The following is an 11,013-nucleotide window of genomic DNA, read 5'->3' on the forward strand; positions in this document are numbered from 1 at the left end:
CCGAGTTAGGGCTTCGGTCGTCCGTTTGGCTTCAACAATGGTGATGGCGGCGGCAAATAAGTTCCTCTAGTTCTTCCCTGCTGCAGTGGCCCTCTCATTGTTGTCGTATCTGGGAGTCAATAATTGCGCCGTCTAGTTTCTTTCACTTCTACACAGACGCATTCTGAGTGATGAAGACAAGGTGGTGGCCGTCGGCGTGCGTGCCGGGTGGGGGGGGGGTGTATCTTTTTTATTGTAGGGAAACAAAAATGCTATAATATGAGCACGTATTAAAGTCACAAACATTACTATTTGATACCGCTACATGATTCAACTAAAACAACGCATTCTTTAATGACAGAAAAACTAAGTACTCCTCATAAAAAAATCTTCAAGACCCACAGCCTCGTCACAATTGTTAGAAGGTCAATTCGACAAGCATCCGTGGAATTTGCTCGTCCACACCCAGAAAATGCCACAGGAATCAGTCTTCACCGATTCGAAGCACCTTTTTAACCTGGTTGCTAGTCCAAGCCTCTCTAGTCAACGTTGCTGGTGGCTCCATTCTTCTTAATTTGACAAGTTCCACAACTGGATGGCTCAATCAAGACCAAGTGCGACATATTTAAGTCCCAATTAGTCGCCGTCACCCTCCCGTGCTCGTCCATCTAGCGTGTGACTTTAGCGCGTATTACGAATTTAGACGGCATAACAAGGCCCGCTCCATCTTAATCAATTTAGACAGAACCACTGTATGCATCTCTCTTGGCCTTTTTACTGATCAATCATCACACACCGCACATGTTGGACACTGCCTTTCGCTCTTCGCCAACTAAAAGCAAGAACATGTACGTACATATATTAAAAATATCATATACTTTCTTCGTTCAAATTACTTGTCGCATAAACGGATGTATCTACAGAGAGAGTACACACATAAATAAAATAATAATAATAAGAAGAGGAGGAGAAAAGAAAGAAAGAAAACACATGGCCGTTTCCCTACCCAACCCCACCACACACGCGTTCTGACGAGCACGCGGAGGGGACGGAGGTACGACCGGTAGACCAGCCAGCCCGCAGCACCAGCATATAACCTCTCGCTCGCCGCCGCGGGTGGACCGGACAGCTCACAGACGCTGTTGCTACTCCCCTCCCCCTTCTTGCCTGCTTCCGCCGCTACCTGCTCCTCCGCTCCGTCCTCCTCCCCTCCGCCGTCGCCGTCGCCGGGACACGCCCAAGGTGCTCTCACGCCGGATTCGGCTCCCCTCCTCCTCCCCTCCCCTCTTTGCCCCCAGCAGCTCGCCTTTTGCTCCGATCTGCGGGCGCTCGCGGGATCTCCCGTGATCTCGTCCCTGGGCGGGCTTGCTTCGCGGGACGGGGGCTGGCTGCGCCCCTCTGGTTGTTCCGAGCTCCGAATCTTGCCGGTTCCCCTTTCTTGCCGGTCGATTTGCTCGTCTGGCTCCGATTCGTCGCGGAATTTGTGGCGTGCTAAGCTTGACTTCTTGCAGCAGTGGGAGAGGGAAAAGAAGAGGGCCTTGACTTCTTGTATTACAGTATTTTCTAGCTTTTCCCCTTCGTTTAGTGTGAAGAAGCAAGCTAGGGTTCTAAGTTCGTTAGTAATCAGTTCTTGCGAGTGGTCAACTGCGAATATGTATCTGGAGGGCAGCGGCTGCCTCTCGTCAGAAATTAGTTCGATTCTGTGTCTTCAATGCTCAGTTTATGGCGTGGCATGATGAATCAGCGGTACAGCTGCATGATGTTTCGTCCGTATATATAGGAATTAACATCCAGTGGAGTGTGAGAGCTAATAATGGTGACTGGTGTGGTTATCCTTTTGATCTGTTTTCTTTGGGGTGCATCCCGAATTAATGTGCTGTGGGAATTAGTTACATGACTGGTTGAACTGTGGGCAAGAGTGAGTGAAGAACTGAGTTGGCGCGCCTGCCAGACCGCCAAGGTTGTTTGCGCGCTATTTCCCTCGCGCAATTTCAGTTTAATTGCATGCAAATTTAGAAGTAGTTATCGTTGAGCTCAAAGCTGTGGACCAGGCAGTAATGTACTCCCACCCTCTCATTTATCATAGCTACCTTGTGGCGGTTGCACTTGTTTACTAGCAAAAGGAAGCACATAATTTGCAAGTGTTCATCTGGTGCGGTGGGCCAGCCACTGATAGCTGGATGAATAATCTAAGACGTTTCCAGCCGCTATGCGTCATTGGGTCTGGATCAATGTGGTATGAAACCTGTAGGATATTGACAAGTATCAAGCATGTTGATGCAGAATGAGCTGTCTTTTGGTCAGCTATAATAGCTAGTAGTGGTTGTTAGTTTCTGCCTTCCATGTGGATTCCAATCCTACCTGGGAAGATAATAATAAGAAATAATAAAGCACAGAGGAATGGCTCCATATTTTAGGTTTTCCTTGGCAGAGAATGTTTGCACATGAACTTGGTGTGCACATGAGATTGTTTTGCTTGATAGAAAATATATGTGTGATTTCTGTAGCTCCCTTGCTGCATGTACCATAGAAGAATATGCTGCACCTGCAAGCAGGTCATGGTTCACTTATGGGCTTGGTTTTTCCATTTGAGATAGATACAGAGGAGAGAGTGAGACAAAGGGAAGCAAAGTAGTGGGATAAAATGAATGGAGAGGGGAAATTTAGCTGTACATCTTAAGCATTCCTTCACTTGTTTCCTAAAAATTCAACTTCTATTTCCCCATTGGGGCCATTACGCTATATACAGAATGAAGTATGAATCGAAACTAAGTCACCTTCCATTTCTCTCCACTAGTCCTGTGGCACGTGCTATTAGTATTTGTCAGATATATGGCCACAAAACTACAGTTACAGTTCCGTTTATGTTCCCAACCGAGTGCTCGCTTGTTTGTTTTTGTATGAGCTATCTATGTTCATACTGCTGGTTCTGATAAAAAGATGCTTGGTTCCAGCCAGGACTTGTTCTCGGAAGAATATGTCTTGCTTTGGATGCTGTGGTGATGAAGATACTCAAAGAGCACCAGACAACAGGAATCAATACCCAGGAAACCATCCAGCAAGTAATAACTTCGAATTCTTTTTTATTACAATTCTATCATCTGCAACCCTATTTCTCGTACAACATTCTACTTCTGTTGCCTGATAATATTCATCTAATGAACTGCAACTGATCTGCAGGGAATGATGCATATCGCACTGCCGATCCAACTCCCAAAGGTCCTCAACCTGTGAAAGTGCAACCCATTGCAGTTCCCACCATTCCTATGGATGAAATTAGGGAGGTTACTAAGGGTTTTGGTGATGAAGCTTTGATTGGTGAGGGTTCCTTTGGCAGAGTATATTTTGGTACTCTAAGAAATGGTAGAGGTGCAGCAATCAAAAAGCTGGATTCCAGTAAGCAGCCAGACCAAGAATTGCTGGCACAGGTTCGTATTTCTCCCTGTTTAGGAATTCTGCATTTACTATGGTCTTCTATCTCACAACTTACATTCACAGGTATCTATGGTATCAAGGCTTAAGCATGAAAATGTTGTGGAGTTGCTTGGTTACTGTCTTGACGGGAACACCCGTGTCCTTGCTTATGAGTTTGCCACTATGGGCTCTCTTCATGATATGCTTCATGGTATGGTTTTGTACAATTTGAAGTCTTGAACATTCGTGTAATGTTTTTTTATTCATCTATTGGTGCAGTTAAGTTCTTATGTTTGATATAAACCTTTACTTTAAATGTTTACAGGAAGGAAAGGTGTTAAAGGGGCTCAGCCAGGTCCGGTCTTATCATGGATACAACGGGTGAAGATAGCTGTTGGTGCAGCGAAAGGCCTAGAGTATCTTCATGAGAAAGCACAGCCTCACGTCATACACAGGGACATCAAGTCCAGCAACGTTCTTCTCTTTGATGATGATGTAGCTAAAATAGCCGACTTCGATTTGTCAAACCAAGCTCCTGACATGGCAGCCCGGCTTCACTCAACTAGGGTTCTGGGAACATTTGGATACCATGCACCTGAGTATGTTCTTGTTTTCTTTCAGTTGCTCATTTGCTCCATGAAGCTTTGGATCATTCAACTTAAGCTTGTTTAAACTTTTTGATCAGGTATGCAATGACTGGTCAACTTAGCTCTAAGAGCGATGTGTACAGTTTTGGAGTTGTTCTTCTGGAGCTATTGACTGGGAGGAAACCTGTCGACCATACATTACCGAGGGGGCAGCAGAGCCTTGTCACATGGGTAATTTTTGTACCCAATACTGCACAAGTGATCTCCTTTGGTGGATGGAATTCTAACAGTTGTTTGTTATACACTGGCAGGCCACCCCAAGACTGAGTGAAGATAAGGTTAGGCAATGTGTTGACTCTAGACTTGGAGGGGACTATCCTCCTAAGGCTGTTGCAAAGGTATCATAAATAGCCTCTCTTGGTTTCGAAACACTGCATGGGTTAAGCAGTCTGTCAGTTATCAGTATTTTATAAAGTATAAAGACGAGGAAAACAAAATACTGATTTTGCTGGAACTTACTAAGCTTGCCATTTTTGTTTTGAATGGATGAGTAATACTCCCTCCGTCCGGAATTACTTGACGCTCAATCGGATGTATCTAGCACTAACGCCAGGAATTACTTGACGCTCAAACGGATGTATCTAGCACTAACGCCTGTTCGAGCATGTCAAAGTAATTCCGCACGGAGGGAGTACTAGCTAAGAATTTAATTTCCAGAAACTGTGTTTGTTGTGGCATAGGTAAAAGTATTTCTATAAAATATGTCCTACTACTGTGATTAACATCATTCTCGGAGCATGCTATATGTCATAACCAAGTCGAGGTATTCTTAGGTGAAGCCACTTGTAACACCATTTCCTCTTCTGCGTGTTGTTTGAAACAGTTTGCAGCCGTCGCGGCATTGTGCGTCCAATATGAAGCCGACTTCCGGCCAAACATGAGCATCGTCGTCAAGGCGCTCCAGCCCCTGCTGAATGCGCGAGCAGCCCACCCCGGGGCTGAGCATGCCGGACGCTAAGCACCACTCCGGCCTTTTGTATGATATAGATAAGGAAAAATGAGCCATCAATTGTTGTTCTTGCGGGGCGCGTGGCAGGCGGTTTTTGTACATTTGTGATTATTCTTCCCAAGTTGTAACCCTCGAGATTCTAGTACCAGAAATATTTGATTCTTTGTATCGGTTGCAAGGTCAGCAAGTATCTAGTACCTAGAACACTTGTCATCGGACAGAGAGAAAAAGGAAGATAATAAACACTGCTGCGTGAGCTTATGCCATCTGCTTCCAAGTCCAGATTCCAGAACAAATTTCTCATTTTGTGTTGGATTTTTCTTTGTATAGCCTTGTTTGGAACAGGAATCTTGCTAAGATTTTACTGGAATCTCAAACAGAAACAGAAGGGAAAAGGAGTCGCATAATGGACTGAAGAAGCAGGAATTAGCCATGTACTTTAATGATCTAAAACATATTACATGTACTTTAGTGATCTAAAATGTCTTATATTAGTTTACAGAGGAAGTGGTAGATGCTGAAGAGTACTAAACCTCTTAAATTAGAGGAATAGTAGATGCTAAAGAGTAGTACTAAACATCATAGGATAAGTACAGGATTACAGTTAACTACCACACATGAACTAGCAGCTGAGCTACACTGCTACGGTCTAGAGGACTAAACCTGGACGTCGACGAATTCTGGTCTCTGAACATCTGACCATGCAGCATGTCCAGGCCTAAACCTAATTTTACAACGCTACTCCAGTACATGACTGGCTTCTTAAAACTACAGAGCGAGCTAGTTGCTCACCTAACATAACTTCTCTACACAAGATGACGCTGTTCTCAGCGCTTTGCGAGGACCATCACGACCAGCATCGACATGCCGGCGACAAACTTGAACGTATCATTCTCCCAGAAGGGCTTCTTGCCTTCGTCGCGGCGAGGGCCGTCGGGCTGCTTCATGGCCATCTGATCCTTGAGCTCCTTGAGTTGCTTGTCCCTCTTCTCCCCCAACTGCAGAGGCAAGAGCCGATGAGTTAGTCTCGGGTTCGGATTCCTCAATGATCCCAACTGATCGGTGAGCACCATGAAAATCTTCTCAAGGTTTCGACATGTGTTTAGTTGCCATTAATTAGTTCAACTTCAACAGTTTGCTGCAAAAACATGGCTATCACAAGCAGTGTATGCGTTGCTTCAGTATATTTTATTGCAGGCATCAACAATCAATGCAGAGGCCAGGAGTGTTCGATTTCTTCCTCAAGTTTTCTAAAGAAAAAGATTGCACACATGCATGATTTAGCTGGTACCAGAGAAGATGAGATCACTGATACTAAAGAATAGGGTTTTTCTAGAACGCATGAATCAGTGATCTGTTTGACTTTGACCTGAACATTTTCGACACATCATTATGGCCAACTGCCGTAGCAGAGATGCTTCATTCACATGGCAATATGGCATTGATTATTTGATTTGTTAATTTAACTGTCAGAAATCTTGTTACGATGCTCAGGGATAATGTGGCGTATATTCAATTCAAGAAGGCCATAAATGGATATGGACAATGATGCTAGCAGAGCAGGCGAAATCGAAGTCATGTTTCCTTTTTCACTTGTTAAAGGAAAATGATACACACGTATATGTACATACCCTCTGAAGTTTTCGGATTTGAGATCGTGATTCTTGAAGGCAGAATTCAAGTTTGAGAACCCTTTTTTTCAGTTCCTGGTCGGTTCTGCGCTGCTTCTCTAGCTGTTCAGCGAAAAAACATATCTCGAGTAAACTTACGGAGCTAAATTGCAGCGAAAACAATGTCTGCGAAACAATTTCAGGCAAAATTTTGTTATTTTGTGGATGCAAGGAAGACAACTTACTTGTGACTCTAGTTCCTTTGTTTTGTTTGTCCAATGAGCAGATAATATCCTAATTTCATCTCTCAGCCTGGCAATCTCTGTATCCTTAGTATTCAAATGCTTGCCAATATTCTCGATATTCCTTGGTGAAACATCAGATAAAACCTTCAGAAGCTCGTTATCTTTACTAGACCCAGCTCTGGAAACTGCACCCATGATATCTGTCTCAATCCTTAAAACTTCATCCTTGAGTTGCCTCTGTGAAAGCTCCCTTGCCTCAAGGTCCTTCTGGAGAAGACCTAGCTGCTCGCCAAGCTTGTTAACTCGAAGCTCGTGCTCTTTCAACGAGCGATCCTTCTCATTCAGCTCTTTCAGCAATGACAAGCACTGCGCCTGAGCCGACATGGCTGATGCAGCACTGGCTTCTGCTGTAGCTTGAGTTACTGATAGTCGTGATTTAAGATCATCCAAATCATCGAGGTACTGCACATAATTACAAAAGTTATTGACAAAGAGAATTTCAATTTGAAGCAAAATGGAATCATTAGGGTTGGGAAACCAGTATCATAATGAGGTACATCACGCATAAGAAGATTTTTCGATTAGAAGTATGAAGATAATCGTACTACTCTTTTCCAAGTGCTTAGATCACCATCAGTTCAGCAAAAGACAGGCACAATCAGTTCAGGAAAGAAACAAAGGAAAGCAATTTTACAAGCAAATACATCATCACCCACTATGTTGCACTGCATTCAACTCATTTTAAATCATGTATGGAATCTAGAGTAGTATGCTTAGAAGTTAATATCAAACACAAACTTTAGCAATTCATCATGGAATAGAAATGGAGAAATTTAAAAAATGGAAACGCAACCCCAAATGGAGAAAGGAGGGAGTTCCTCACATGTTCGGTGATGCCTCTCGTTGCATTTAGCTGCTCATCTTTGTCCAGTAAGCATTTCTGCAGCTTACTCACTTCCTCCTCCATGCTCCTTGCCTTCGTCTCCGCAACCTGCAACGTTCTCTCCCTAGTCAGGCCAAACTTGTAACTTTGTAAGCCATGCTGAAGGTAGAAATTAGCAAGTAGTAGAAATTTACTAACCTCCCTAGTTTGGGATTCCCTAGTAAACAACTGCTCCTGCGAAGCAAGCTTGTGCCTCACATCCTTTAGCTCAGACGCCAGAGATGCCACGTTTCTTCTAAAGCTCAGCTTCTTCTCCGTAAGATCCTTCAACAGCGGGTCCAAACCCGACGAAGACGATGAGCATGGTCGTACCGCCTTCTCTGAAACTGCCATAGCCAAGCCCCGAACCAAACAGACAAGATTGTTTTAAGCCCAAAGGCCAAAACTCAGATCCTGGGAGCACTGTCCTATTTTCTCCAAGAACAAACAGCGGGGCTCACAGCAAGCATCCCATGTATACAGGAGAAAAATAAGGGCACTGAGAGCTCCTCTTTGACCAAACCAAACACCCTGGCCGCCTCACAAACTTCTCTCTTTCACAGGTCAGTAGCAGCCAACCGGTAGCTTTCACTGCACAAAACAATTGCACAAATTTAGGGGCAGAGAAAGATGGTGATGCTTGCTTCATGCACCGTGTCGCCCTTAAGTTACTGGCCTGAAAGCATCCGTTACTTCAGATCACGGGTACGAGCTCTTCTTGTGGCACTAGACAGTTGGCAAGTAATTGACAGAAGTGTTGCTTTCAGCGGTCGACATAGTTTTGTACAATTAGTAATGGCTGGACAGTAAATGAAGCAAAGTAAGATAATGTTGTTCAAACTACAAGTAACTTGTTCATGGCGGCCAATGAAGGGATCAACTCCTGAAGCATCTCTTAGTCAACTTTGCGGACACTAGGCTGCAAACATAACATGTTCTTGGTGCTTCAAGTCAACTCACGCGTTCCGCGGTACAGGTTAATTTTTACAGAATACACTGACTGCGATATTGTACTGTTCTACGGCCATGTGAGAAACAATCTTTTATATCAAGGTATCAGGCTTTTAAAAGAAATTACTGAAGAGAAGTATTGGGACAAAACAAAAGCATCTTCCAATCGAGATTCCAGCTAGTAGATGAGGACAAAAAGAAGCTGCGCATCTGCGAACTTTCAAACGCGTTCAAATTTTCCAAAGAATCCGACAGAAAACTTTAAGTGCTCAATTAAATACTGCCGACAGAGTAGTACTACTAGTTCCTCGGAAAAATCACTCATTTATTTTTCTAGTAGTAATATTGTACGGGAGTACTTGATTCCGTGGATTGCGAGGTTAAAATTAAAAAAAAAGAACAATTCGAGATTTTTTCCTCTGGGTTCGAAATAATTCAAACCGGGGCAACAATCCAGGCAAAGTAAAAACGACCACAGATTCCAAAGATTTGCAGGACAAACTCAAGAACACCGAGCACCGCGTATTGACCGCTCAAATCCTCCGAGCTCGCAATCTCTCAACCCCCCGGCAAAAAGACCCGTACAAACAAACACAGCGACCACCGCGTCACGGACTGAGCATAAACACAGGGAGGCCAAGGGAATCTCGCACCTTCGTCCCCAGCAGCAGCAGCCGTCGCCGGCCGAATCCCAGCACGGGAAGCTCCAGGAACCACAGACCCTCCTTCCGCTCCCTCCGGCGGAGATCTACGGCCCCATTGCTCGCCTGGGGCAGCAGCAGGGTTTTTGAGATTCTGGGACGGGCTTCCCCCTGATTTTTCGCAGCGTCTGGTGGCGGAGGGGAGGAGATTGATGAGGGGAGGGGAGAGAGAACGGGAAGGAAATGAGGGGATGGTTGGGGAGCTGCCGCTGGGTTTCGAAACTGAAATGCTGGCGTGTGGGCCCCGGCGGCGTCAGCGCGCGGCAAACTCCGAAATTTCCTGGGCTGCTGTGCGGCACGTGGCCGTGCGCCGGGTCGGATCCCCTGTTCCGTGTGCGCGTAGAGTGGGGCTGTGGTGGTGGTGGTGGTGCCGCCGTCGCATTTTTAACGCCGCGACGGTACGGTGAGCTTTTTACCGTCGCATTTTGTACAGCCGTGTTAACGCACAGTCGCGCCTGAGACACTCCCTAAGAACCGGATCACCCCTTTCTCTCGATGCAAGATCAGAAAAGGGCGGGGTTTTGAAGGCATGCTCCCCCCTGTGCGATGTACGAGATGAGAATCCATGATCTTTACCGGCACTACTCCCCTTGGGGAGAGGACTTGAAGCCGGGAGAAGTAATCCGGTACGAGCATCATTGCTTCTTTTCTCGAGAGGACATGCAACGCGACATCCGCTTGTGGCTGCTGGAGAAGAGTAAGGAGAAGCCGGAGCCCCTTGTCGACGACGAAGAGGATGTAAGCATGTGCTCAAGGAAAGAATGGGGAAATGCAAAGAGGGGGTGGGTCAGGTGAAGGGGAGGTGGGTATAATAATCATGTTCGCGTGGTTTGTGAAGGGAGTGAATGGTTTTCAAAGAGTGTTGGAGATATAACTATCAGTTATGACCCGCCCATGAGGGGTCGGGTTAGCCCCAATGACGGGTCACAAAGGAAGCCCAGTAGACATTCAAGGCGATAGTTTGTTAAATCTTATAGAAGGCCCAGAAAACAACCCTAGCGCACGTCAGTTCGATAGAGTTTAGGTATATTATTCGCCACCTACGTCTTGATTGTGTGAAAAGGCGTTTGATTAACAAAGGAACTGGGAGTAGCTACACAACCACTCTTGTTACTTCCTCTGTTCACTATTATAAAAGTTTTAATTTTTTTTCCGATCAGATGTATATAAATGAATTTCAATGTGTGTTTGCTCACTCATTTCAGTCTGTATATACTCCATATTAAAATATGCACAACATCTTAGGGCATCTCTAGCCGACACCCTAAATTAGAGGAGTAAACGACCGAGTAGACTTTAGTGGAGTATTTTTACCCCTCTAAATTTTGGTCGTTTCTAGCCGACCCCTTAAATTTAGGGGAGTAAAAATTTGTTTTCGCCGAATTGTTCCAATTATAGTTACATTGCAACTACATATTAGCACGCACATAAAAAATAAACATAATAATTAAGGTTCACACAATTCACGAAACATTACAGATTCATAGTTTACAACACTAGTGCAGAACCGGGCTATAGCAGTGGTTCGTAAGACCCTTTAGTGCCGGTTGGGCTAACACGTGGCACGAGTCAGCACCGGGGACGGGGAGACCATT

The 11,013-nt window shown here is 45.0% G+C and overlaps 2 protein-coding genes across 2 annotated transcripts; one reads left to right on the plus strand and one right to left on the minus strand.

Moving 5' to 3' along the window:
- Positions 1-1,208: 1,208 nt before the first annotated feature.
- On the plus strand, positions 1,209-5,255 carry LOC123190366 (pto-interacting protein 1; the record flags this gene model as incomplete). Its single annotated transcript, XM_044602996.1, is given in 8 exon segments — positions 1,209-1,221; positions 2,934-3,041; positions 3,160-3,407; positions 3,478-3,604; positions 3,719-3,992; positions 4,079-4,211; positions 4,292-4,378; positions 4,864-5,255. Coding segments are annotated over 7 exon segments (1,089 nt in total). The 3' UTR covers positions 4,999-5,255.
- A 249-nt stretch (positions 5,256-5,504) lies between these two features.
- LOC123190377 (nuclear envelope-associated protein 2) lies at positions 5,505-9,633 on the minus strand. The gene is made up of 6 exons (XM_044603006.1): positions 9,371-9,633; positions 7,926-8,357; positions 7,728-7,835; positions 6,845-7,306; positions 6,621-6,722; positions 5,505-5,987 (listed from the first exon to the last, which is right to left on the minus strand). Exons 2-6 carry the CDS (start codon positions 8,118-8,120, stop codon positions 5,817-5,819), a joined length of 1,038 nt encoding a protein of 345 aa, XP_044458941.1. The 5' UTR covers positions 8,121-8,357; positions 9,371-9,633; the 3' UTR covers positions 5,505-5,816.
- Positions 9,634-11,013: the final 1,380 nt, after the last annotated feature.

The sequence above is a fragment of the Triticum aestivum genome, chromosome 1A, assembly GCF_018294505.1.
Source record: "Triticum aestivum cultivar Chinese Spring chromosome 1A, IWGSC CS RefSeq v2.1, whole genome shotgun sequence".
NCBI classification, from domain to species: Eukaryota; Viridiplantae; Streptophyta; class Magnoliopsida; order Poales; family Poaceae; genus Triticum; species Triticum aestivum.